At 55.0% G+C, this 27,893-nt stretch overlaps 1 protein-coding gene across 5 annotated transcripts in view; it reads right to left on the bottom strand.

The window, feature by feature from the left end:
- The window catches only part of ADGRB1 (adhesion G protein-coupled receptor B1), a gene marked incomplete at both ends in the record, with an annotated part of 58,499 nt that extends 42,361 nt beyond the window's left edge, over positions 1-16,138 (bottom strand). For 3 of the 5 annotated variants that reach the window (XM_080939908.1, XM_080939907.1, XM_080939911.1), the window contains 12 exons: positions 442-550; positions 1,174-1,242; positions 1,735-1,929; positions 2,082-2,188; positions 3,593-3,694; positions 3,794-3,958; positions 4,507-4,704; positions 4,953-5,117; positions 5,490-5,654; positions 6,044-6,154; positions 6,896-7,057; positions 15,355-16,138. In XM_080939908.1, coding sequence (XP_080796034.1) covers positions 442-550; positions 1,174-1,242; positions 1,735-1,929; positions 2,082-2,188; positions 3,593-3,694; positions 3,794-3,958; positions 4,507-4,704; positions 4,953-5,117; positions 5,490-5,654; positions 6,044-6,154; positions 6,896-7,057; positions 15,355-16,138 — 2,332 coding nt within the window. The remainder of the gene's footprint in view (positions 1-441; positions 551-1,173; positions 1,243-1,734; positions 1,930-2,081; positions 2,189-3,592; positions 3,695-3,793; positions 3,959-4,506; positions 4,705-4,952; positions 5,118-5,489; positions 5,655-6,043; positions 6,155-6,895; positions 7,058-15,354) is intronic. The other 2 variants (XM_080939910.1, XM_080939909.1) reach the window with 1 other exon arrangement.
- Positions 16,139-27,893: the final 11,755 nt, after the last annotated feature.

Raw genomic sequence — 27,893 nt, 5'->3', positions numbered from 1 at the left:
GGTGGAGCCTAAATTGGAGAATATCTCAAGCACTAATATGTATTTGTGAGGACAGCTGCCAGTTACCCCCAGATCCACCGCTCAGTCTACATCTCCACTCTTACGATACAGGAAGAAGGAAACAGCAGCCAGGCAAACACCAGTCTCCTGCCTCACCACACCTGGACTTTATAGAACTGGAAGAGCAGAAAAACAGCATAGGATGAAGGGAGCTTCCATGTGGATTCCTGAATGTGTCCCTGGCATGAAATCTCCAGGTTCCTGCCTGAGTCTGAGGTCCCAAAAGGTTCCTGATATCAACCCTCTAAATGCGACTTAAGCCCCAGGTTACTACATGGTCTCAGAAGGGTGTGGCGATTTCTTATAGATGAGGAAAAAAAAAAAAAAAAACAAGGCAGAGACTCTGCCAAGAGTCACGCACTAGGGCATGGAGGGGCTTACCCAGATTGTCCGTCACCTGGTAGGCATCCCTCAAATCCTTCATGCGGAAGCCGATGACATCCACAAAGTCTTCCACCAGTCGAAAGAGCTCCTTGGCATTGGGGCCCATCTGAGGTGGAGAGAGGAGAGAGGTAGGTGGGGAAGATGCTTGTGTCCCCTCCCTTCCCCTCCTGCGTCATTCCCTCTTCTGCTACTTCTTTTTCGGGGGCCCAGAGGGTCATTCCCTTGCACAGCAGGGTAGCAGGCTCCTGGCCTCTAAGTGCCCACTTGCATTTTATAGACAAGATCAAAGAAGCTGCTGAGCACCCCACGGGGGTTCCTAAACTGGAACAAAGGAAAGCATTCCAGATTGAGCGTTATTGCCCAGCAGTTAGTGTGATAGCAGGTTTGTGGTCAGCTGGAAAACAATTGTAGAAAAATGGGGAAGACTCACCATCCCCCTCCTTATCCCTCCCAAGCCCCCAGGACACACCCGGTGTTCTTAACACAGTTCTTGTTTTTCTCATTTACCCCCAGGGAAAAGCCACTGTACTTTCAAGGGCAGAGAAACAAAAGCCACAAAGTTATCGGACTATTTCAAGGTCATACAATCAACAGGAAGCATTGTTGAAGCTCATACCAAAGACCTAGCAAGGCCCCATCATGGCTGGTCTGGGGCATAGAAGGCCTAGAGCTGCCTGCTCCTATCCTGATCCTGGGCTAGCACCGAGGGCACCAGGCCTCCACACATACCAGCTGTGCCTCCTCCCACTTGTCTCGGTTCTCCTCTGCCAGCAGGTTGCTGATGATCTGGACAAAGTTCTGGAAATAAGGAGATCCAGAGAAATGGAACAAGGCATCAGCGCATGATGAAGATCACAGCTCAGCCTATGACCAGGGTAAGGGCTCAGTTTATACTAGGACCAGAGCGCAACAAACGACCAAGATCAGGACTCAGTGACCAGGATCAAGGCTGTGTGTGACCAGGATCAGAAGACAGAGTATAGCCAGAATTAGATCAAGGCTCACACGTGATTAGGGTGAGGGCATGCGTGAAAGCTTAGCCTTTGGCCAAGGACAGGACCCAGTTTATCATTAAGGTCAGAGTTTCTGACCAGGATCAGGACCTCAGTACATGACCTGGAACAGAAATCATCCTATAACCAGGGCAGGATTCCGTGTGTGACCATGTTTAAGGCTCATTATTATGGTGTGGTCCCAGCCCAGCCCACACTCAGGACTTAATCTCTATCTGGGGTCTGTGTTGGTTCCTTTGACAGTTCCCCAAGTGTTACCCACTGGAGCTGCCTCTACCTGCACATCCCCAGGCGTGGGGCTGTAGTAAGCCCTGCGGAAGATCTCTGTCATGTTCCTCAGGACATCGATGGTGGAGAGCAGGTCGCCGCTGTAACTGGTACCATCCTGTGAGATCTCCAGCAGTGTCTGGATGACCTCTGAAACCCCCTCCCCTGGCAGCCCCCGCTGAGCTTTCGCCAGGTGCTCTCGGGTCTGGGGAAACGCAAAGGGCTGGATGCTGTCACCGCTGCAGGTCACAGCCAGGTCAGGGCCAGAGACCTCCAATGCCTGAAGGTCTCTGCAGCCCCCAACTTCACATCCAAAGAGTGGGAATGGTTTCCTGGAACCCCTGGGGTCAACCTCACCATCATCTGGATGTTCCGGTAGTCAATGGAGACACAGCGGATGTAGGTGGGTGGCTCCCAGTAGGCGATACCCTCCTCGTCCAGCTCACAGCGGCGCAGGATGAGGCCTGGGGAAACCTCCTTTCCTCACATGACTGCTCACCAAGAAGCTCTCAGGGGTCCTACCCACAACCCTTAGGCAGGAGTGCTCTATTTGGGACCCTAGGGACCTAGAAGCAGGCCATGCTGGCTTTGTTCCTCTGTGCCACAAACTTCAGCCCTATTCCAGGTCCTGGGGCCTAACAAGCACCATATCTTCAGGCACCTTGCTCTGTGAAGGTGGGATCCTCAGCCAAGCAGGGCCTTCTGGGGTCAGCCAGAGCCACCCTTGAAGTCCCTTGTAATCTAGATACCTAGGGAGAGCTGTCCTCTAGCCCCCCAGCCACACTCAGGCACATTCACAGGACTTCAGGGGGTTTCCTGGCCCCTGGACACTGGTATAGTTTTTAGGAGCCACATGGTATCAAAAATCAACACCCCAAAATACAAGTCTCCACTTTCAAATAGAAGGGCCCCCAGGAGACTTCTGAGCAGGGACAGTAGAGTAAAGAAACACGTGAAGACAATCACACGGGATGTTTCAGGCCTTGTTACCAGACAGGAAGCATAGGGTGGCCTGATGCAGAAACCTGGGCAAATCCTGAGCAAAAGATGAGGTAAATGCTGTGTGACCGTGAATGTAGAAGGACGCCATGAGAAATTGGGTATTGCCTTTCTTCTGTTTCTCTGGGTTTTCCATATGCCAGCAAGAAGGTGTAGCCAAGGAAGGGGCCAGCGAGCACGGCTCACAATAGTCAGCACCCACCACCTTCCCTGCCCTATGGCCAATTTACCCACTGCCCACAGCAGCCCAGTTCAAGGGATTTACCTCAAGTCCTCATTTTATAGAAAAGAAAACTGAAGCTCAGAGAAACCAAGTCACTTCCCCAAAGTAATACAGCGAACAGAGTCAGGGTTTGAACTGGGCTCCCTACCTCCCTCCTCGAGGCCTCCCAGGTACAGAAACTACCCAGATTCTTTCAAAGTGAAGAAGACCAGTGCATGTAGCTGGGCAGGCTCCTTTCCCGTGGCGCCCACTCTGTATTTCAGTGCATGTAGCTGGGCAGACCCCTTTCCCGTGGCGCCCACTCTGTATTTCATAGTCTCTGAAAGTACTTCATCAGCCCCCAGGGCTAACGCAGCATTATGACTACTGGTGTTCAAAGGCAACGTCCCTCCTGTAGACTACAAACCCAGGGTAGGTATTTGATTGCTCTCTGCCTGCTTTCCCCCTACACAGGGACAATGGTATAAGGATCACAGATCTGCCTATGCCCAAAGAAACCTCTTGAGCAGAAGGCTTGGCATGTGCCCTGCTCCGAATGAACTCAGGACACAATGGTTGCCGTGATGTTCTGAATGCCAAGGCCTATCAGGACAGCTGTCCAAAGACAAGACAGGGAAGGGACTCTCAGACCACCGACCGCTCTTACCTGTGGCATTGCGGGGACACCGGACAGCAGCCACCTCTCCAGCTGGGGTCTCCTTCCAGACCACGGCCCCAAAGTTGTCCTCATCACAAATCTCATGAGGCTCTGCAAGGGTCCAGACAGTGAGGTGGACAGGGTTGAGGGTCAGTGATACTCATTTGTTCCCAATCCCTTTGAACCAGAATGCAGTGGGAAGGGTCTCACCAGGACATCGCTGAGCACCACACTGTCGGTACTCATCCTGTGGACCCTGGCAGGCTGCTCCCCCAAAGAAAGGCCCAGAGCAGACACGCTCCCGTCGCTGACTTCCACCACCACATGTGACGCTGCAGCTGCCCCATGATGCCCAGGCCTGCCATTTGCCATCCACTGCAAGAGTGGCCAAACGCAGGGCACAGATGGCAGGAGGAGGAGGTAAGGCCCAGGATCAGTAGGGAAGTGGGGTCAGGGAGACATAGAGAAACAGAGACATAGGGGTGAGACAAAGACAACGTCAAAGGACACAGGAGTGTTGGGGCAAGAGCCATGAAGAGACAGAGAATTGAGATCAGTGGGGGAGAGGTCTGAAATCAGCTTGACTCTGAAAAGAAGCCGGATTTTACATGCAGCTGAACTCCATTACCTTTATTCCACTACTCCATACTAAACCAGCTTAACACTTCACCCCACCCCACCACTCTAAACTGCCCACAATCCCACCACTTTCATCCTGTATTTCGACCCCCAAACCGTACCCTACACCCCGATCCTACCACACTACCCTTAGCCCCAACTCCACCTTGTCTGCCCTGTACTTTCATCCTGACACCGTAACCTGAACTCCAACCCCATTTCTACCCTACACCAACCCCCAACAGTCATACCTCCCCAGCGGGCCCCACCCTCCCCACCCCCCAGCCCTGAGAGGGCATCCTGACCTGGGCATTGCTGCAGGAAGCAGTCTCGAGTCTCCACCCAGTGGCCCTGGCACTCTGCACCTCCGTAGGAAGGACCATTGCACTCGCGAGTCCGCTGCTGGCGGCCTTGGGAGCAACTGGCAGAGCAGGTGCTCCAGCTGGACCATTCATTCCAGTTTCCGTCCACTGCCCGGCCCGGGGGAGGAAGGGAACACGTAGCTGGTGTGAATACCCAGAACCCCGAGGCCTGGCTTGGGACACATAAGAACACCCCAGAGGCACCATGCAACAACCCACCTGGGATTAGGGAAGGAATACCACAGGGTATCTCAAACTAGTGTGGTCGGAGGTTTGAACCTCTGAGCACCCTGAGGCCAACCTGAGATGGATCAAGCTGGGTTCCTGAACTGGCAAGTGGCCTGCTGGGTCCATCTCCCAACCCCAGCCACTCCCTCCCTCTCACCTACCAGGGCACAGAGCAATGTTGCAGAACTTGGTTTGCTTCTCAGGACCCTCACACGGGTTGCCCCCAAACTGAGGAGGCCTGCAGGTGCGAGTGCGGTCCCGGAAGCCACGGCCACAGGTGCTGGAGCAGAGGCTCCAGGGTGACCACTCATCCCAGGCTCCATGCACTATGGAGAGACAGGAAGCCACAAGTGGTCCCCTTGCCCAGAGGACCCACCCCACCACCCTAAGCCCCACCCTAGGCTCTGCCCCACCCACCCTAGGCTCTGCCCCACCCACCTGGACTCTGCCCCACCCACCTGGACTCTGCCCCACCCACGTAGACTCTGCCCCATCCACCTGGACTCTGCCCCACCCACCTAGACTCTGTCCCACCCACCTGGACTCTGTCCCACCCACCTGGGCTCTGCCCCACCCACCAGGGCTCTGTCCCACCCACCTGGACTTTGCCCCACCCACCTGGGCTCTGTCCCACCCACCTGGACTCTGCCCCACCCATCTAGACTCTGCCCCATCCACCTGGACTCTGCCCCACCCACCTGGACACACGGCTGAGTTGTTGCAGAGCCGCTGCTCCCTCAGAGGTCCACTGCACTGGGTACTGTACGAGGACGACACGCAGAAGCGGGTACGGGTCTGCCATCCCTCACCGCAGGTGCTGGAGCATACACTCCATGGGGACCACTCCTCAGCTGCTGGGTCACCTGTGGGTCCAGCCCTGCAGCATCATGGACCTGCCATGCCCCTTCCCATAGGGCAGTGCCAGTTTTGGAGACCCGTTGGAGAGCCAGGACCTTGCTTTGGGGCAACAGGCCACAGGCTGGGGTTCTGTAGGTCTCAAAATGGCCTACTTCCCCACTTGCTGGGTTCCCTAAGGTCTGGGACCGGCTTCTATCTCTACTATCCGCTCCCCTTAGCCAGTCTGCCTGGAGCAGGAGTCCGGCACCAACTAGATGGGATGCGTATAGCGGTAAGTTATTAGAATTACTACTGGCAACTAGCAGCCATTACTAACCTGGTGCCGGAAGCCAACACTCTCCCCTCCCTGCCTTGGACTGTGTGTAGGTCAGTCCTACCCACCCTGCCAGCTCACCAGTCTGGGGGGATGGGAACCCAAACTGCTGCAGCTCATCTCCAAACTCCTCACGTCGCCGGGCATCCGTGGACCTCAGTGACTGGCTCCGTGAGCTGGTGCGCCCAGTGGCTGCAGGATGGGCTCAGGTCAGTATTCCAGTGGGATTCCCTCTGTCCTTGGCCACAGCTGGCCACCTACTGTCACCTAACCCCAGTGGACATGGGAGGCCCCATGGAAAGTGCTTTCCCTGGCCTCAGCTCTCTTCTGCTCACCATGGACCCCTCTATAAGGCTCCTGTCAGCCTCCAGAGCTGCAGGACAAGTCCTTAGAGTGTCTGCTGCCTCCTCCTACCCAACATCCGATGCCTCCCTCCTGGTGGAATATACAGGGGCCTCCCCGGGCTCCTGACAAGAGTTGGTCTCCTCAGGAAAGAGCATCCAAAAAAGCAAAACAAAACAGGAAGAATGACAGTCTCATTAGAACCTGATTTAACTTTATGGAAGCAGCTAAAAAATGCATGAGGTCATTAGAAAGCCTTATTAGAGAAATACATCCCGGAGGCCTCTCCTGCTGGATTGGCGCTGACTCGCTTGACTGCAGCTTGCTTGTGGCACTGCTTGAAGAATCTGAACCCACATCAAGCTCCAGGCACCCTGCCTCCTCCTGGCTCCTACCTAGTCAGGATAAGGCAGAACCTTCAAGGCTCCACCTTTAAGGTATCCCTGTCCCCAATCAGGTTTATCTCATCAAAATCCCGCCTACCTTCTTCCCATTGACATCCTACCCTGCCCTTTTCTGGCCCCGGCTCCTCCCAGGAGGAGGTACTTGGTCCCACATCGCATAAGCCCCACCCTTGCCCCGCCCACTTACGACCACAGGCCTTGCGATTGCACAAGCGACCTTCTTCCAGAACGCCCTCACAACCTCCGCCCTCCACGCCAAGGGTGGGCAAGCAAGTGCGGGTTCGAGTTTGTAGGCCTCCCCCGCAGTCCCGCGTACATTCACCCCACAAGGACCACAGTTTCCAGCCACCTGTGGGAACAAGAGAAACTCAGGGCCCTGCCATCTTTGGGGTTGGTTAGCAGAGGCCCGAAAGGGTAGCTATGGGCTTTGAAAGGGTAAGGAAAATCTTGCAGGGGTAGACAGAAAGGTAGGGTAAGGCCGTGGGAAACTTTGCCCGCAGGTCCGGAAACCCTCTAGAGAGCTGGTGTCAGTCCTGACCCAGGAGGTTCTAGGTAGGTCTGAGATATATAAGTACACCCCGTGGTCCCAGGCTGACTTTTTGAGTAAACAGTTACCTCCTGCTGTCCCTATGCTGCCTCCTAGTGTGAGGTCTGGTGACTGATGTGGACCACCATTCAGAAATACCTGGATCCAGTCTCCCTGTGGGCCTTCAAACCCCTGAGACTGTTCCTTGGCATTCCTATCCAGTTGAGGTCACTGCCAAGGTCTCCACATCTTCACTCCGGAGCCAGGGTGGGGAATACCCACTCCCATAGCTGGTAGCCTCGAAACCTCCGTTAGACTACAGATCTGCCCACCTACTGAGCAAAGCAGGCTAAATGAGTCCAGGCCTCCCTGGGCCACATACCTGGCTTGAACAGTGGTCTGAAGAAGCCCTGTCTGAGCTGAGAACTCAGAGATGGCAGGTTCCAGAACGTGAGCGGAGCTGCCTGATGGGTATCTCCTTGGGCCTTATCATCTGCCCAGGGAGAGCCAAATTCCAGGGTTTGGAAAAAGACCACTAGAGCTGGCCCAGCTTCTCTTACTCATCTGGACCAGCAGGGGGCGCTGGGATTCCAGGGAGCTACTGGCCCCCTAGTGAGAGCTCACTCTTCTGAGGTGGGTAGGACAGGAAGGGCCACCTTCCAGGCTCCTATGCCTCTTACAAAGCCCCAAACCTCCAACTCTGCCAAGGTGCCTAGCTAGGGTTGTGACTTGTGAGATCTGAATAGTATGATCATCAATACCGTCTTCGCCTTCACCAGGAGGGTCCCCGGGGTGGGGGCAAGGGCACAACCAGGGTACAGGAAAAGGTAAGCCATGATACCCCCACCAAGACAAAGTTGAGAGCAAAGAGTCTCCAGCACAGACTCACACGCATAATAGAAAGGACAGGACAGCAGCTGTTCACGGAACAAGCCCAGGTGGCTGCTCTGAGGCTGCTGGTCACATGCTTTAACTCAGGACAAGCAAGAGCAGCTCAACCAGGTCAGACTCCAGGTCTTGAACCAAATCTGACTTCAGCTCTCTGCCCCACCCGCCAGTCCCAGGAAGGCCACCTGCCAAGACCAACCACGGTTCCCGCATTCTGGCCTCAGGAGTCTCACCCGCTGCAGCCATATTCCCATTGCATGCTTCCAGACAAAGGAGCCAGGAGTCTCTGAGGCAGGCCCAGGGTGGGGCAGGGTTCTGTATCCCGCTTGTGCCCCCTCACTGCTCCAGCCCAGCCCCCACAAGGAAGCCTGAGTGATGTGAAAACTGGCAGTGGGTGGCAGAGAGGGTGTCCAAGCTGGGCTAATCGGAGGATGCCACTCAGTTCCCATGGCAACTACTGCAGCACACAGCCTTTCAGGATAGACCCAGGTTAGGCCTCAGCTGCCAGAACACCCACTATTTCGGGGCTGGTTACCTTGGTGACCCAGGTGGTGAGGATGTGGGAGGGGGAGGGGACAGAAGAGGTGGGGCATATCAGAAGCTGGGGGAGAGGGGACCCTGTGTCTGAGGATGGATGCACTCCTCTGGCCCAACCCTGACTCTGGTCCCACTGAGCCCCGATCCAGGCAATACACTGATTCTTACCCCTGTCCACACACTGAATCCTGACCTGGGCTGTATACTAAACCCTGCTCTTAGACATATAGTGATTCCTCACCATGGTCACTGACCAATATCTGTCCCTGTACACTTGTCCCTGATCCAGGCAGAGGATCCTGGACTCTTCATTACATCCTGGGCCCTGATCTCAGCCACAGGCAGATTCCCCAACGTTGGCCACACTCCTTCCACTAATGAATGTTCAGAAAATGGTAACTGCTGTTTTTATTATCATTTTCATTTTTAATGTGTATCCTCACACACAACTGACATGATCAATGTTTGCCCAGTCTGAAAGCATCCATGCCAGAGGGGGCATTATGAAGGAAGAAGTCCTGGGGCCAAAGTGAAGGGCACCGGGGGACACAGAGGTGTGTCAGGGCTGGGTGGGCACAAGGGGGCAGTGAAGAATCAGGCAGGGCTCAGGGGTGGGCTGCCCCTCCAGGCCCGGAAAGAAGCTGTCATTCTTCTACGTTCAATGCTTCCTCTGTCTGGCGGCCTCATTTCCATCTCATTACAGGCATGAATAGAGCCAATTATCGGCCAGGCAGGCCGGCCACCCAGGAGGGAGGGCGTGTACCGAAGAGGCTAGGGCACCCTTCCTACCCTAATGCCCTGGTCTGAGGGTAGTGGGTTCCGCTGATCCTGCACCCCAAGTGGGCTGAAACCAGGGAAGAAAGGAGACCCCCCTCCCCCAGACAGTCTCTCCCCAGTTCTTGGGATCCCCTTTGGAGGAGGGGAACCATGCACTTCCAACTTCTTCCAGCAGAGGGATCCCTACTCCAGCAGGTTGGACAGTGGATCTTTCACTTACATTGCCACTTGGGTCTCCAGACTCTCATGGCAGATCCAGGGACAATCCTGGCCCAGAGAGCCATCAAGACTCCTGCTCACCCCCACAAGAACCCAGCTGGAGCAGGACTGTCACAAAGTACTTAGACACTAGTACCAACAGCTGAATCTGGAGCTCCTGGACCAGGAACAAGGGAGACACTAGGGTAAAACAGAGGTTGCAGAAAAACCTGTCCACACAGCCCTTCACTGGGCAGATCCTGATTCAGCTAGCTGCAAGCTGCCAGCAACGGTCAGGATTGGCAAGGAACAGCACTCAGATCTCAGGGTAGGTTGAGAGGTCAAGTTTACTGTTGACTGCGCAGCACTGGCCTCCCTGATTCCCCATAGCCACACAGCCTCTTTTAGGCCTTAGGCAGACTCTACAAATGAGTACTGTCCCAATTCCAGTTCTCAGGGGCAGGAAACAAGGCACTAGATAAGCAAGCAAGGCGCATCTGTAGGAAATTCTTGCTGCTGGGTGTTCCCTGTCCTGAGATGGAGACTCAAAACATTTAGTCTATGCTGGAGACCGTAGACAAGCGGCCTCTGTCCTCAGTTACCAGAGTGGGTGGTAGAGGCTGTGACTTCCCTCCCATCACCGCAGGAAGCATGACCCAAGTTCAGGTCACAAGGACTTCTTGCCCCTGGCCAAGCAGGTACAGCTCTGGCACAGAGCTGAGGCAGGTGACGCAGTAACAGCAAGGGCACATGGGAATTTCTCCGTGGGTGATGGTGCTCACCACATCCAGCATTTCCATAGGGCCCTGTCCTGTTATTTCCTTCTAGGAGCATTGTCTATCATGTATGCCTAAGTCTATTTTCTATAATTTTCTAAAATGCATGCATGTGCGTGCGCGCGTGCACACACACACACACACACACACACATGGGGAGGGGGCAAAATGGCAACAGAATCTTCACAGTGAGCCATGGTACCTCTCTATTGCCCTTATCACCCCCACAAACTCTACTGCAGCCCAAAGCACGCCTAGAGCTCTTCCTAGGCCCAGCCTCTACTTCTACATACAGCCTTGCCTCCTCTTGGGTGTCTGGAGGGACTAAGACACACAGAGATTGGAGAATCCCTAACCAAGTAGGATCAGGGCTGCAGGCACAGTGAGATCTGCTCTAGTCTTTAGGAAGTCATGAACCCCTGAGCACCCCAGGGCCCCCAGGCCAGAGTAGCATGTACATACACCCTGACGTGGAGACTCAACCCAGCCTTACATCTCAGGCATGTGCACACGTATATACAAGAGGACATGTACGTATGCTGGAATGCACACCCACAGCAACACTCACAGGAATACACATGAGAACATACATTCAAGGAGAAATACAGGGTCACAGTCATGGGAACAAACGGAGAGGCACAGAGACATACTCCTAAGGACCCATGAAGACACAAAGGGACAACTCACAGGGATACACAGAAACTCACAGAGATATACTAGGGCTCATGGGCCACACTCACGGTGACGTACAAGAACAAAAAGAGACACACAAGAACACACAGACTCACAGAAACTCATAGGCCCCACCCCCAGAATCCTGCTTTTTCATTATCTTACATGTCATTTCTGCAATAATATTCTTTAATTAAAACATGAATTTTTAAAGCAACCCTTGAGAAAAATGATCCATCTCACCAGCGGCAGAGACAAGAGAGAGAGAGATGGAGGAGGAAACAGAGAGACAGACAGTTGGGGACGGTGCATGATAAGGGTTGGTGCCAGGGCCTGGCAGCCTTAAAAGACTAGGCAGCAGGGACAGTTGTCCTAGCCTGAATCCAACATGTGGCCTGGCCATGTGGCATTTGGACAGGTCATGTGGGGGAGGGGAGGGCTGAAAATGGGCCACACACTCAGTGGGATGCCTGCTGACTCTCCATCTCAGCCTGACTTAGGAGGGGGTGGGTGCCCAAGTTTTCCTGTTCCCAGAAGACGGTGAGGGCAGAGACACTGGGCACAGAGCTCAGCAGGCAAGAGCAGGGTATCAGCTGCTCATCCTGACTCAGCATGAAGGGTTGCCTAACTTGTGTCCTTAGCCATTGCCACCACCGAGGCAGAGCTCAGAGCATATGATGTCACCTGGTAGTCTGCTGTTAGTCCATCTCTTACAAGCCAGGTGATCTGACCTACCTCTGACCTGATTTCACAAGCATGTGGTGAGTGCCTACTTTGGGCCTAGTCCTCCACAATAGGGAAGCATCCGTGAGTGGGGTGTGTGCCCAGCGTCTGTGGTGCTCACAATTAACACAGGCAGTGAGATAAGAGGTCCCCTGGAGGAGTTTACAGCATGTTTGAAAGTGATACCTGTCAGGAAGGCAGAAAGGATAAAGTGCTTCACTGGGCAGAGCACACACAGGAGGCTGCAGGGAAGAGCCTAGGGGGTGCCTAAGGAGGAGGTCCTGGGTGGGCAGAGGGACCGTGAACCTAGGAACAGGGCAGGGACAGCTTCTGCTGGGGCCTGACTCACAGTCATGTGAAGAGGACTCACCTATATGTGACACTTCTAGAACAAAGTCAGCACTCAGTGACCAGCTATTGCTGTCACTATTGGACTCCTTCCCCTCCCATGGCCAGGAAGTAGCATAGCCTGAATGCAGGATGTAGGCGCCAGATATGAGCTGAGTGGTCACAGTGTATCCTACCCACACTTCCTGCTTCATATGCTGGGGCCCAGCCTTTGTGTTCTCCAAACTATCTTCCAATAGAGCAGCAGCCAAGCAAGTCAAACAGACGGCCCACCCTAGATATACGTGCACACACCATGCACACATGAACATACATGCTCAGTGCATGGTACATATATACCAGGCATATATACACACACCCACAGGTACATATACAGTCACAATGCGCTGCATGAACACCCATGTGTTCACACATGTAAACATACAACTTTTTTTTCGTATTGCTAGGAGTCTGCCTAGCAATAAACAAAAACTTATGTGGGCTCATACAATACTGACATATATACATGAAAGTGTACATACATGTGCAAAAAAAACTGCAAACACAATAATCAAATCAGTATACCCACTGGGTTTTCATGTGTCATACATGTGAACATGTGATTGCATAAACACATATGTGCAGAATACACTTTATATATGTATACATATATGGGTGCAGCCACCATACGCATATGCCTAAATGTACATGTGTGTACATAAACAGTGCATTGTATCATACACACATGTATAATTCATGCATGTACATTCATGCACACACATCTCCCACTTGTCTCTGAGTATTACTCACCAACATTGTTAAAAATCATATACTCCTTGGATCCTCACACTGCCCAAGCTCAAGCTGTCCACACCCCTGCCTCTGTCTGCCTCTGCTCCTAGGCCCCAAGAGTTGGCCTGGCAATAAACAAGAACACTAATTCTTCACCACTGGCTGCTTCACCCCACTCTGATCCTCACAGACACAGAAGAAGGCAATTTCGAGCCCCTAGAGATGAGAACTGAGGGGCAGGCCTAGAAACACAGGTGAGCCAGAGTCAAACCCAAGACTCCAAAGTGGGGTTCCAAGGCCAACACTCCAGCCTGGGCCCATACTCATTCACCAGGGATCAGAGCTATGCTCACACACCCTATGACCTGTGTTACACACGTCTCACAGCCTCGAGTTCTGCTCTAACCTCAGAATTGTCACTAAGCTGCATCTGCAGTCCGGTTTCCTCTGTCCCACATGGATGCCCTCATTCCTGACGGGATGCTGGGGGGCAGACTTGCTCTTCCTGCCTCCACACCCACATCCTTTCATCCACAGTCCATCAGTTGCACCAAAAGCTCTCCTCCTCCTCCTCCCTCCTCCTTCCCACTGTGAATGACCAGGCCAACATCAGCCACCTTGCTATCCTGGCTCCTGTGAGGAGCCCAGGTACATCACTCCTTTGTACTGAGCCCTCCCAAAGTCCTTCTGTTCTCAAGGTCATGTGAACACTCCATAGAGAAACCTGGCCACTTCACAGCTCCTGCAGCAAAGCACTCACATACTCCTTCCTTGGGAAATAAATGCAGCTACACACTGCCTCCGGCCCCATGGCACACAGCACCTCCATTTGGTGCCCCCAGCATCCATCATGCCAGCCCTGGAGGACCTGGTTGCTGGCAGCTGGGCCAAGGGTTTGGAGCCACATTCAGCAGCTCCCTGGCACAGTAGCTGCCCCAATATGCCACTGAGGACAGACTCCTGCCCAGGGGGTATGACTGTGGTCCCAGCCAGAAACAAATAAAACCAAGGTGACAGTGCTACCCTGAGAAGCATTTTGCAGATGTAGGAACCGAGGCTCACGGCAGTAAAGATGGGGACTAGTAGAGTACAGTACATAGCCAGATCTGCTAGTGACAGCTGGCTCTGTCCCACCCCAACTAGTCTTCCAGGGAGTGAGCACTGTATTCCTCCAGGGTTCCCCTTGGGGCCACTCCCATTCCTGTCACACAAGGAAATGTGCCTTTCTCAAGGTCACAGTGACCTCCAGCCTAGCCAGCAGGAAGGCTGGTCCTCCACCTTCTTCCCACCACAATGACATGTTCAGAATTTCCTCCGAGGACCCCGGAGAGGTCAGTTCAGCTTCGGCCTCACAGAGATTCAGACCTGGAACCTGTCATAAGGTCTTGACCAGAAATGTGCTTGGGGTTGGGCAATCCCTTTGCAGCCTGTATGGCCTCATGGTCTCCGAAACGCTAAGGCTACAGGATGCCCTGAGAGCATCAGTATCCCACTCTAGCCCTCCCGGCATCAAGTCCTCGCCAGGCCTCTCCTTGGCCCTCCACACCAGGCAGGGAATAGACTTGTTTTCTCATCCCCCAACGTCCGCTTGATGTTGACTAAGCTCATGTCTCCAGCTCAAATCAGGACATCCCTACCTCTTTGTTCCTCCAGGTCACAGCAGGGGCAGGGCCTACCTCCTGTTACAGACAGGACACTTATAAAGATACACTGATAGCTCCTCGACCAGCCACCAACCCCATCCATCCCATCAGGCTTGGACCCTGCCATCTTGAGGCCACTGTTCTCAGGTCTCCAGCCCTCGAGACTTCTTTAGCCTTGAGTAATGACAATGGTTTCAGCAACACTGGGCTTCTTCTAGGTGTCCTTGGAATCCTGGTCCTGCCTGTGATGACTATATACTGTTGGGTGGTGTGTCTTCTTCCTGTGGCCACTGGATGAGGATGGCATTTTGTCCCTGCTCTCATTACCACACCTCAGTGGCAGCTGCTGTAGACATGGTACACTGATCCCCAAAACCTTACCCCCTGACAACAGCCCTATGAATACTCTGTCTATGTATGCTCCCATGCACCACACTGGGGAGTTACTGAACACCCCTTTAGTCCCTAAACACCTGGTACTGTAGCCTAGGGATGCTTGAAAATGTCACTGTTAAAAACCAGTGTCCTACACTGTGGAAGACTTAAACTGAGGAAGAGGCTTGAGCAAACTGGCCTTCCCTTGTTCACTCATGTGCCACACCCTATGTGGACTAGGCATTTTATCCTGGGAATGAAGAACCATTTGGTGATTTGAATTCTACACATGGTCTCTCAACCCAGATGACAAAAGTGATGCTGGACAGACCCCAGCCTTGGGGACTGCACTCTCCCACATGCTTAGTCCATCGGCTGTAGAACTGTACAAGGTTCTCAGGATGCCACTCACCTGCTGAGCCGTGGCCACCCCGGTCCTGGGTCAGGCTGGTGAGGCAGTTCTCAGGGCCACCAGCTACGCCGTCCCTCAAGCAGACGTCCCCACGGGGGACCAAAGGGCTGGAAGCAGGGTCTCCAGCATCTCCACCCAGGCAGGCACAGGGTGTCTGCATGATGCCACAGGGGTGTGAGCTGCGGCTGCCGGCTAGACAGGCATCCAGCCAGCGACACAGCATCTGACAGGCAGCATGGCTGGGGTTGCGATTGCCCACCACCAGGTACTCCACAGAGAAGTCGTCACCAGAGCTGGGGAACTCGCCCTGGGGACCGAGGTCTCCGTCTTGGGGTGGCTGTTGGCGTTGCATCTGTAGAAACTGCTTGCTGGCCTGCAGGAAGGCTAGGGGTGCAGAGGGGTCACAGAGCCGCAGAACTTCGTCAAAGCTCTCCACACCCAGGTAGGTGCGTGTGGACTCCAGGAAAGAGTCGAACTGGTAGGTACGAACTCGGCCAGGACCGCTGCAGGGTGCAGGTGCCTTGGCCACCTTCATGTAGAGCGTATAGCGACGAGGGTCCGGGTTGCGAAGGGTCCAAGAGCAGCGTGAGGCGTTGGCTGGAAACACAGCAGCTGCGGAGAAGTAGCCGAAGAACTTGCCCTGCACCAATGTGGTACACTGCTCTGTCCCAGGCCCTATGTCTGCCCCAGAGGCAGCACGTGCCCAGCGCCCCAGTAGCAATAGTAACAGCAGGAGTGGAGCAAGGATCCAGATGGGGCCCGGGGCAGCAGCCTGGCCCCTCATCCTAGCTCGCGGGGCCGCTGGGGTTCCGCGGGCTGGGCAGGCAAGTGCAGGCCAGGCCTTGACATGCCAGGGTCCGGCAGCAGGCAGGGCCGTCCAGGGCAGTGAGCCAGAGGCAGGGGCTGGGTGAAGGTAAGGTGGGGACCGGGCAGGGTTTCAGGAGACAGTGAGAGCAGCGATGACTCCTCAAGTCCAGGCTCCTGGTGTTTGCCTGTGGCTTCCGACGGTAGCTGAAAGAAAAATCATGGTCTCAGAGCTTAAAGAGGCAGAACCTTAGTAGGTCTAATGAGGCTTGAAGCTTTGGGACGTATGGCACTTGCTCTGTCTACCTGCTTCTCTGTCTCCACCAGTGGTCCAACCCGGGGGACCTCCTCCTCTCCTTTACAGAGGAAGGAGAACAAACTGGAGTCCTCAGGCCTTTACTGCCATGCCTGGTTGATCATGGGCCTGAACCTACTCACTCTCTCTGGGCCTAGGAGTACGAACCTGGCTCCTTCAGACCCTCTCTAGCATGCCCGGTCAATCATGAGCTCTGCCTGGATCTGCTCACACCCTCTGGGCCTCCAGGAGTCAGAGCCTGGCTCTCTCAGACCCTCTCTTGACCTTCACTTCCAGCTCAGTGGCCTTTCCCCTCCCCGAGAATCTGTCAATCATCCAGGCATGGAAGCAGGCAGAAGAGATGAGGGGAGAGGTCGCCATGGCATTCCCAGGGCTCCCAACAGACAGCATATCTTTCCATAGGTACTGACTGCCATCAAAGGAAGCAGGATGCGCCCTGGAAGGGAAGGACTCTAGACATGGCGTTGCTATGACAGCACTCACTACCTGTTTCCCATCCACCACAGTCCCTGCCCCATGCACTACAGCTGGGGATTCCCTTCCTCACCTTCCTATCTGCCTCTTGTGCCCTCTCCTTACCTCTAGCTCTATGTGGCTACACAGTTACCCCACATTTCCTGATGAGGAATCTGAGGCACAGGATATGTGTCTTCCTCAAGGTCATAGGAAGCGGGTAAGAAAACACAACCCTGGCCTGGCCATGAGCTAGTGTCTCTGGGGGAAGGCCTTCCATCTGCAGGACTGTCACCACTAGGTGACTCCTCATGCACCCCTGAGGGTGAAACTTTAGAGCTAGTCTGGGCTCAGCATGAAGCATGCTACCCAGCCCAGACCTGCCTTGTCAGACATCAGTTTCCCCACTGTCCCTCCACAGATGAACCAGTGGGGAAAGAAGGGAGGTCATTGCCAGGCTCCTCCTTCCTTGTCCTCTCAGCCTCTGGGTGAAGATTTGTCGGTGCTGCTGACTCTGTGTATGTAACAGCCTGCCCCACCCCAGGAACTCTCCGTGTCCTGCAGTCTGGGCCCAACTGACCATCAATTCAAGATCAGTCACAGCCCTGCAATCCATCCTGGCGTCCTTCCTGGACTGCCTCCTGAGCAGGCAGCAGCCTCCAAGCTCAGCACCAACCTGGGTGGAGGTTTCTGAGGTGATGGAAACCAGGATGCTTGAAGCTGGACAGTCCTCACAGAGCCTCAGTGTGTGCCTCTGTAGGATGGGCAGGACCCCAACAATCCCTCTGAGAGAGGGTCAAAGCATACACACACTCCAGCCCCATCATGGTCTTCAAAAAGTCCAAACCTATATTGCTAACTTATAACCATGGCAACCTCATGCATCCTGTTAAGATGTCTCCCTGTCTCCTGTCTCTATTTCTGCCAGCTCTGAAGTAAACGCCTTTAGGGGTGACCTTCGTTGTGACCCCAGAGAGCCTCCCTGACCACCCTCCCCATTATGGAACCAGAGAAGCCATGGCCTGAGTCTTAGTCTGTCCTTCACCCTGTGTTCCTGATACCAGTCCCTCAGCAGAGCCCCGCCCCGGGGTGTACACTCGCACTATGAAAAGCAGAAGTCAGCGCCAGGCCCAGGGTAATGTTGGTACGGTCTTCAGGAAACATTTAGCAAAGCCTGGTACAACTGGCCATGGTTTCACAATTCCACCCCAGGCCAGCCAACCTCACTCTGCCTCACTCTTGGTACCCAGAAAGCTCAGGCCATCTTGTGGTGGCTCCAGTGATCTCCAAATCCATTGCTTTTACCAAGGGGCCTACATAGTTTGAAAGGACCACTGGATCCTGGGTTTTCTCCTCACAGGAAGACATTGGCTCTGGAGCCCCCACCTTCAGATCTGAGGTCAGGTACAATCACCTAGCATAGGCCTCTAGCATCCTAATAGGAAAATGGGCATGGCCTGGAGTATATTCTGAGCCCCCAACCTAGCTAGGCAGTGTGAGGGTATCAGTGCTGTCCACAGAACCCAGTGATGCTGGCCTCCAAGGGTCAGTTTGCTGAGCAGCACAGGCAAGCTAACCTAGGCTTTTGGAAGGATAGTCTATGGTGCACACTGCTCTATGCTGACATTTTGTCATTGCAGCAGAGAGCCTAAGGGACCCACTTCACAGACGGTCACTAAGGTCCATAGAGGATCCTTGCCCTTACTTGCCACCATCCCAGGACCCCATGGACACTAGCTGATTATGGGCCCTCCCAGTATCGATGCTGGCCAGGTTCTTGTCATTGGTCAACTCCTGTAAGATGGCCAACTACTCTTTGAGTACTGGCCAAGGACATAGGTTCCCAGTGTCTGTTCCAGGGACAGGAGGTAGCCATGGAGGCCAGTGGCAGTACAGCCACAGAGCTATCCCTTAAATGAGCCACCAGACATCCAAGGGCTCACTTGCAGGCTGAGGACCAAAAGAGGAGGAGGCAGGAAGCAGAGCCTAGAGCCAGAGACAGTTATGGTAGGGGGAACATTTCTAGACGGGTTATTAAGGATATAGGAGGTCACAGCGAGAGATGGTAAAGGGTGAGAGCAATGTTCAGTGTCCTCTCAGGTACCCTTACCCTTGGAAAACGCCAAAGCCTTCAACAAACACTACCTACGGAGTCCCCAAACAAGGTCCCTAAAACATGTAGGTGGGCATGGGGCCACAAGGGAGGGAGGTACTGAGGCTCCTGCCTCTTCCAGAGGCATCTTCTAAAGCAGTTGTTTTCCACCTTCCTGATGCTGTAACCCATTAGCACCTCAGGTTGTGGTAACCCCTAGCCATAAAATTATTTCATTTTGACTTCATAATTTCGCGACTGTTTGGACTGTAATCTAAATATCTGATTTGCGGGGAATCTAACATGCAACCCCCAAAGGGGTCACGACCCGCAGGTTGAGAACTGTTGCTCTAAAGCATCTCAGACTTGAGCTTGCTTCACTCTCAGCCTTAGGAAAGTCAAGGCTGGCCCAAGGGCATCAAAGCCAACACAAGAGAGAGCCATAGCAGGGCCTGGCTGGACTCTTGCTAGGCAGGCATAGGAAGAAGTCTGGATGTCAGCACACTGGACCCCTGCCTACATGCCAGTCTGCCCCGCCCTCAGTGGCCCTTCAACAAAGGCCTCTGCACCCACCTGCCTGGCTCCTCCCACAAGTCCTCTCTCATCCCTCTTAGCCAAAGCAAGTCCTCTAGTCGAGAGCTCTGCGTGGTACTCAACAGAGATTGGCACCCTGCTGTCAGGGACTAGGTCAAGCTCAACCAAAGCCTGGCATCTTGGAGGGCAGAGCCCAAGTGGAATTCTGAGAGTAAGTTTTAGTTCAGGTCTTGTCTGATCTTCATTAGAGTCTTCTGTGGCTTGGGACAGGGGCTGTTTTCAGTAGGGACAGTCACAGGCAATGGGTGACCGCTGAGGAAGTGAGGGCAGCTGGTAACCCTCACTGAGACGAGGAGTTGGAGCAGCCATGTGTCCTTTGTGTGACGGCATTTACATGGATCTGTGCAAGTCCTGTTTACACACATGTGTGCATGTATATAAGCCCAGGCAAGGTGTGTTCATGCAATGCGCTGGGGAACCCGGCCTCAGAGGTATACCCACTGCGCTTTCCAGAGGGAGCTGAGCCAGTCAGGCTGGGAATGTTGGAATCACTTGGGCAGCAAGTTTCAGGAAACCTTAGCGACCAGGAGCTAGGCTAAGAGGACAGCTGAGTCCTATGCTTACCCACAGGAAGTGGGCCTGCAGCCACCTAGCATGTACACAGATCCTCTGTCCTGTGTAGCCCGTGTCCCTCTCCTCTGCTACATAGTGTACCTGGGTTTCCCAGGGCCCCACCAGGCTCCCTAAGTTCCACACGCCCTAAGGCCATGCTTAGTACTTCCTGGGTGGATGCCTGGCAGTCCTTGCAGGAGCTCAACAGCCTCATCACCCAGAGAATTCATCAGGAACCCTGAAAGGAGCTGCAACCTGGCCTGCCATGGGCACCTCACATAAATTTACAGCTTATAAGCGTCAAGACAGGCTAGTGATGGTTTGTGTTTCCTATCCCATGTGTTGAGGGATCCTCGGGTTAAATGTTCCCAACCTAATATAAGGCTATCACTGGATCTCTGGGAAAAGGAGAGACTACCTTGGCCTCCCAAACCGAAAGCCACATTTCTGGTAAAGTTTACCCAACACCAGGTCAAAGTAACACGGAGGAGTATACAAGCCTTCTACTCACTCTGGTTCCCAGAAAGCATGTCCAGTTTGCACCAGATCTTCCACAGGCCCCTTTTTCTCCCAACCTTTCCCGAGGCCCAATTGCTCTACTTCCAGGAAGTTCTTCCTACTGTCTAGCCATCATTGTTCTGCAGAGAAGGCTGGCTACAGGAAAAGACATCTACAGCCCCCAGAGAAGCCTCAGGGAGTAGGAGGCGATATCAGGGTGTCAATGGGGAGGTCCCACTAATGGAATTCATAGAAGCCTCTCCTCAGCAGGTAGAGTGAACCACAGGAATCAGGGAAAGGGAAAGTAGTTTGACTTGGCTCCCTGAGCGCCACCTGCAGGCAAGAATGAGCATAGCACCTTATGACCCTAGATTCAAGTCTTTGGGGGTGACAGATGGGGTACGGGTAACTGCCTTAGGCTATAGCCAAAGACCAGAGATTCCCATTTTGATCCACACCAGCCTAGAAAGCAACCACTCCAGTGCAAACACACACACACACACACACACACACACACACACACACACACACACACACAGCAATCAGGCCCAGTAACTTGGTTTCCACATCATGGTCCAGAGGTATGGACAGTATGCTGTCAGACATCCTTCTCCAGCCTCAGTGTATCCATCTCTTCCCAAGCCTCTTTGCTAGCCCATATCAACAGATCAAACAGGGGCCTGGGCCTGGTGTTCCCTCCCTGCCCTAGGCTGCCAATGGCATCCTAGACACCAGCCACAAAAGCCACTCTGTAATCCCGCTGCATCCAAACAGTGCCCGCCTGTGTACTAGATGAGGCAGCAATGGGGGAGGGGCCGGCGCCCTGGGCACTGAGAACTGCCCAGGAGACGGGGTGGGGGGAAGCCGGGGGTGTCCTTCTTGCTCACAATGCTTTCTCTACCTCCGCTCCAGGGGGGCTTCCCAAGCCTCAGTCACCAGGTGCAGAGGTGGTCCTGCCACCTGCCTATGGGGCCCTCCCTAGTGGGGCCTCTGATAAAGCTCAGGGCAAACCTGTGTGAAGACCTGTGAGGACACATGGTCAAAGAGAGCCAAGAATCTGTGAAAGGCCTTCCAGGAGGTACAAAAACAAAGAGGGAGTATCTGCATGGCCTGTTCTCCCAGCCACGGCCTCAGGCCTACCTGCCTGGTGCAGCCTGGGCCAGCAAAGCCACTTGAAGCTCCACCCATAGCAGAGAAGCAGGGTGGTCCATGCCTCAGTATCACAAGACACATGGGACAGAAGACCCTGAAACAGAAGTAAGGCAATGTAGGGGATGTGGCTGGAAACCATGCTACACTGCCAGGAGGGAAGATCAGACAGAACATGGGGCGACTCTGGCAGTATCTAGAGGTGCTCTGCCTGTGCCCAGCTCTTCTCTAGGCCAGCCCATCATCTGCCTTGGCTTAGAGCACCCAGAGAGGACAGCACAACAGTCACCACCACCACCACAGGGAAGCCGAGCATTAGCTCTAGGTCCCTTGAGAAGAAGAAGGCTGTCATTTCTATTTATCCCTATTATTCTGCCCTGCCTGCCCACTGCACCTTGACTCCTTTGCTTTTCCCTCCCTTCCTGTGTGGTACCCATCACCCCCACTCACCCAAAGGCACTAAGGGCACTATATGCCACTCCCCTGGCCTGTGCCTATACTGTGCCTTCTTCCTGCTGCTCAGGCCCAAGGCATCCAGGGCAGGTCTGAGGCTGTGGTGGACGAGAATGGCTCCTCCTGGTAGAGCTCCGGCTCTAGGTAGAGGACAAAGAGGAAGATGCTCCCGAGCCAGTACCTTTGGCAAGTCTCTTAAGTGGCCACTCCTCTCCAGCTTCAACAGGCCTCACCTTAAGCCTGTGCTCAGATGGGGAGGCTATGGCCTAGAGGGTAGGCTCCACCCCAGCCACTACCAAGGGCGACTAGGAGCATCTTGCTTGGGAGGGCGAGGCCGAGGAAGCCAGGACATGTTCTGCAGGTGGGCAGTTAAGCAGTGCGGGTCTAGAATGTGTACGCCTGTGCTGACCACTTTTGTGGAGCTGACTTTCGGCTGGGACATTGAATCAAAGGACACGTGCAGTAACAGAAAGATAGAAGGACCCCAAGGTATGGCCTTGGAACTCCCCAGGCCGTGTGAGGGCAGCCTAAACTCTTGTGGCTGACCTTGACAAGCTCAGATGTGGGGACTCTGAGGGAAGCGTACAAAGATCCAAGCCCCTGAGCCCGTAGTTGGCCAGAAGTCACTGAATAGAAACCTAGGCATGCTTCTTGGCACTGCAACTTTAGACAAGCAACTGTTCTGCCATGGCAGGTGGATGGGGGGTTGGTCAAAGGGAAATGACTAGAGAACAGGCAATACAGAGTGGCCAAGGTAGGACTGGAAGACCAGGCTTGGTGTACGGGCCTCTGGAAACTTGTTAGGTGTTCCAAAATCTGAGTGGAAATGAATGCGGCTTCAGTGCTGGGGACATGGCCCCCTGAGCCTGTGTCCTGCCCATCTCCTGTATGTTCCTACTGCCCAGCCTGAGACTCAACCCCCATGCAGCCCAGCTTACCATGCTGATGGCCTTGGCAGCAGCATCCTGTGACCGTGGCACACTGGACCCCCGAGCACACAACCTTGGCCCAGCATGCCATAGACCTCTGCACACCTGCGTTCCTTGCACTTGTCCAGTGGTCAGTCTCTCATAGTATGTCCAGCATACTATGTTTGCACACTTGGACTTACATACAATGCTATGTGCCTACCACACCACACACTCACAACACTGCATGCACACTGCACCCACAACACTCTCACGCGCAGGCTCACACCCTTGTAGCTCAGGGAGCAAGCACACGCTGTCTACACAAATATGCATCCATCCATCCTTATATATACTGTAGGTGCATCCTCACACTCAGAAGAACTGTGTGGCTCATACTTACACATGCGCACACGTGTTGGAGCGCGCGCGCGCACACACACACACAAATGCATAGGTAGTCACTTTTTTGAAGGACAGCCTTCAGCTGTTGATCTCCTGAAGCTGCTGGTCTTTCCAGGGATAGAAGACATGTTGACTCAGCCAGGTGGATTCTAGGGAACCGAGAGGCAGGCTTGGGCCGTACAAAGAGCCCAGGCAGAGGATAACTTCAAGGAAGAGACAGCAGCTAGAGGCCCTACAGTAGCAAGGATTGGGGTTTGGGGACACAGCACTCCTGACCTAGCATGAACCCACAGACTCCCTGGGGGTGGGAAGATAGGTAGTAGACAAGTTGAGGGCCTCAAACAGTTCTGAAGAAGGGAATTGGGGGGTGATGGTATGGGACGATGATGGGCACTGTGCATGGGCCCGAGATGGTAGGGCTGATGGGTGGTGTGAGAAGAACCCCAGAGGCCAATATGATGTTTGTAAGGAGGGGGGCAGGGTGCAAGGCGTGAGCATGTATAAGGACTGTGGAGTGGAAATCGCCACAGCTTGACTGGCCGAGGGTGCAGGAGGCCGGAGGCATGCTCTTCCTCAGACTGGATAATCTCGGAGTAAGTAACATGGACCTTCCCAAGTACCACTACATCCCCTGAAGCCTGGAGCACATTTCTACACCCCAGTGTACATATGTGGACACACATGGGCACATGTGAAATCTGTTCCGCTTTCTGTGTACTTACACTGACACGAGTCCCAGAGAGCCTGTAGGTACAGGGTTTGGGCATTGGTATGTGAGCCCTTTGTGTGTCTCTCTGTGGGATATTTGTATGTTTGCTGCAGACTGGCACATGGGCTAGCTTGGGTCATGTCAGCCTGGGTTCCCTCCTGTGTGACAAATTTACCTTTACCTCTGTGCCACTCAGCCAGGGGTATGGCAGTCCCCCCCCCCAACAGAGCACACATTTTGTCTTCTGATTGACGTCCCTGAGACGTACTACCCAAAGGGGTATCCACCACCTCTAGGTAAGTCTGTCAGCCCAAGTGACCAGTCCTGTCTATGGCTCTCAGATGTCCCCTAGCTTCCAAAGCACAGGCCAAAAGCGCTTGGTGTCCCTCGCCTTCCTGTCCAGTTTCTGGGCAGCCCTCATACGTGCATTCATTCTCCCAGGGCCTTTGGACTGTTAGTCCTCATCTCAATCCTTTCGGTTCCTACCACAGCCTTACCCCTGTTCTGAGGCCCTTTGGTCTTGGCCAGGCTGGGACTCTCCTAGAGAAGCTACACCTCTGGGCTACCTCAGCTGCTGGGAGATTGTCAGACCCCTGTCCTAAGTTCCCATTAACACAAGCATTTGGGTGTGTGCATGGGGTGGGGGGGGTAAACTTTCAGCATGTTTGTAGGATGGGCACCCTGTGTTTGTTGTGTAAAACTTCCTCTGTGAGTATGTGGGTTGTGCACAAGGTCCTACAAGCTCGGTGTTTACCTCGAATTCACAGGTCTATGCTGTGCTGAAGCCCAGCAGCCGCACCACAGGCAGCATAAGGGCCATACGAATGAACTTTCAGGCATGTTGGGGGGTTTCCAGAACCATTCGGGTTGTAGACTCAGGTTTACAGAGTCCTCCCCTTACTTAGGGAGGATGAGAGGGTGCTAGAGCCTTTTCCATCCAGTGGTTGTACATGCATACATGTGGAAGGTTGCACGCTTGCACACATGTGTTTGGAGCCTACAGACTGTTCCACAAGCACGTGCGTCCATTGGCACGTATGTACACGTGCCCACAAACACACAGTCACGCTTGTGCCTTGCACACCTAGGCAAAGCGAGTTTGGGAGGGGGTGATGCATACTCAGTCTGAGACACCAGGTGCGTCACTGGCTCGGGCACCAGGAGCCCAGGGACAAGAGAGGGCGGCCAGGGGTTGCCCAAGATGGGGCCTGGAGCGCGGGTCCGCAGCGGAGGAGACGGAAGGGGCGGGCAGGGCCGGCGCGGCGCGGCGCGGCGCAGCGCAGCTCGGGCGCCCTCTCTTGGTCGTCCGCAGCAGCGCGCCGGGCCCTCCCGCCCTCCACCACCGCAGCCCGGCGCCGGTCGCTTGGGCCTGGAGCCCGCGGCATCCCCTGGGGACTGACTCCGCGTCCCCAGACCCGCTCTGGGAGGCAGAACTGGGCCAGGCGGGCAGCCAGGAGACCAGGGCGCCATGGGAAGCTGCCCAGGCCCCTGCCGCTCGCCGGGCCCTGCCTGGGGCCCACTGCTCCCTGGCCTAACCGCTGTGTCCGCAGGCGCAGAGCCGCCTCGGAACAGAGCTGGCCTGGACGCTGCAGACCCAGCACATTGCGGACCTGGAACGTCGGATCTCCAGATGGGCGCGAGGGGTCGGGGCTGCAAACGTTCCAGGAACCTAAAACGCGTTCCCATTTCGCGGTCTCAGCTACCGAGGCCCAAGAGCCTATGAGCAAAGGAAGGGTTTCGGAGGGCTCAGCAAGTTGGCGGCGGCCCCTCCATGGTTCAAGGTCCATAGGAGTGCGGTACGAAGCCGAAGGCGACAAAAATCGCCTCCTCTCCGCCCCCACGCCGGATCGAGGCAGGGACAAGCGTCCTTCTCTCCGATCCGAGGCAGCAAACTCCCTGCTCGCGCTCCCAACGCATCGCACGTCCGTGGGCCCTGGCACATCCCTTGGCCTTGGGGCTTTGCTCCGGCCTCAGGGGCTAAGGAGCTACCCCGCCGCTTTCCAGTCCCCCGATTGAGGCGCAACAAGTCTGAAGGCAGTGCCGAACAGCTGCGATCAAGGGGAGAGGGAGGGCGTAGGGCCCGTGCGGGGCGCTAGGCGCTCCGGGATCTCCGAACTCGCGCCATGTCCACCTCTCGGGACCGGGAGCCCGCAGGCAGGCTTGCGGGACTGACTCGGCGGGCAACCCACACCCCCTTCCACCGCCCCAAATCTGCGCGCTCGGGGACGCGCCCAGGAGCCCCTGCCCCCTCCTTCGCCTGCTTGACCTTGCTTGGGTACTCAAAACCAGACCCTACGGCACCCCGGCACCCCGGCGGCGTCCGAGAGCAGAGTTTTGAGGCCACCCGCGGTTGAGAAAGGAGCAGCTACCTCCTCTACCTCCCTTGCTGCTGCGGCTGCTGCAAGGGTCTCAGAGAAATGGAAGGCTTGAAGGTTTTGGGAGATGTTACATTCGCTTTCTCAGATCCCAAATAGGGGATACAGTCTGGCAGATAAAGATAAAGGACCCCAGCCTCTCTCCCCCACGCCTCCGCCTGCTGTTTTGTGTCCCTGCAGTAGCTCCCACGAGGGGCGTGTGTTTATGGCTACAGAGTACAGAGGGTCTTCTTGGGCCCCCAGGGTGCAGACGCGCAGACCTCCCAACCCCCTCCCCAACACGTATGCCGAGCGGCTCCTGTGGGGCGGGAGTGCGCGCCCCGTGCCCACCCACGCGCCTTCATGCCTTTCAACTCCCTCCGAGTTGCCGGCTAAGGAATCTGCGCCCCAGACCCAGGGGAGAGGAACGTAATGGGGACTTCAGGGAGGGAAGGGGCGCGGAAGGAGTGTATTAGGGCTGAGCTAGTCTTAGCCCAGTCCGCGCGCTCCGAGAAACTTGGAAGCCCAAAATAAAAGTGGAAAGGGTAAGGATGCCCAACAGGCCAGAGAGGGTGTCAGGCTGGTGCAGCCCTCTGGGTTGCCTGGGAGTGACCAAGCAGGAGCCACCGCGGCTAGGCGGAGGGACCCACAAGCACAGAGCCGCAGCCTCCGACCAACCCTCAAGCCACTTAGGTTCGCTGCGATTCTCCATTCAGCCGCCCACCTCCCCGGGGCCAGGGATAATTTCTGTTCTGCTTAGGCTGCGCAGAGGACCGGAGCAAAGGGCTCCGGGCCGGATACAGAGCCCTCAGAATTTCAGGAGGGGGCGGGGGCCATGCTCATTCCTAGAGGCAGCGGCACGCAGCTCCGAAAGAGCGCAGTGGCAGCGGAGGCTGGTGGCCTCTGCCCACTGGAGAAACGCAACCGGGAGTGCTCGATGCCCAGCCCCGCTGCTTCGGTTGGAGAGGGCAGCGGGCCGACCTAAAGTTCAGGGCAGCCTATCTGCGCCGCCTGTCCAACCGAACAGAAAAGAACACCGGGAAGGAACGAGCTAGGGCGTATGCGCGTGTCAGTTGTGATGGTGGGGGCGCGAGGACAGCCCTTTTTCCGAATTTGGAGATAAGCCTCTGGGGGTCTCCTCTGCCATTGTCGGGTCTGTAGGTGAAAGCTGTGACGGGAAGTCTGGGGGCTTTTCTGCCCGCCTCCAGCTCTGTGCTGGGGGTGGGGGTGAGATGCAGCGGGCCCTATAATA

Source organism: Micromys minutus, assembly GCF_963924665.1.
Source record: "Micromys minutus genome assembly, chromosome: 27".
In the NCBI taxonomy this organism is placed as follows: Eukaryota; Metazoa; Chordata; class Mammalia; order Rodentia; family Muridae; genus Micromys; species Micromys minutus.
This window is presented reverse-complemented; position numbering and strand designations above follow the sequence as displayed.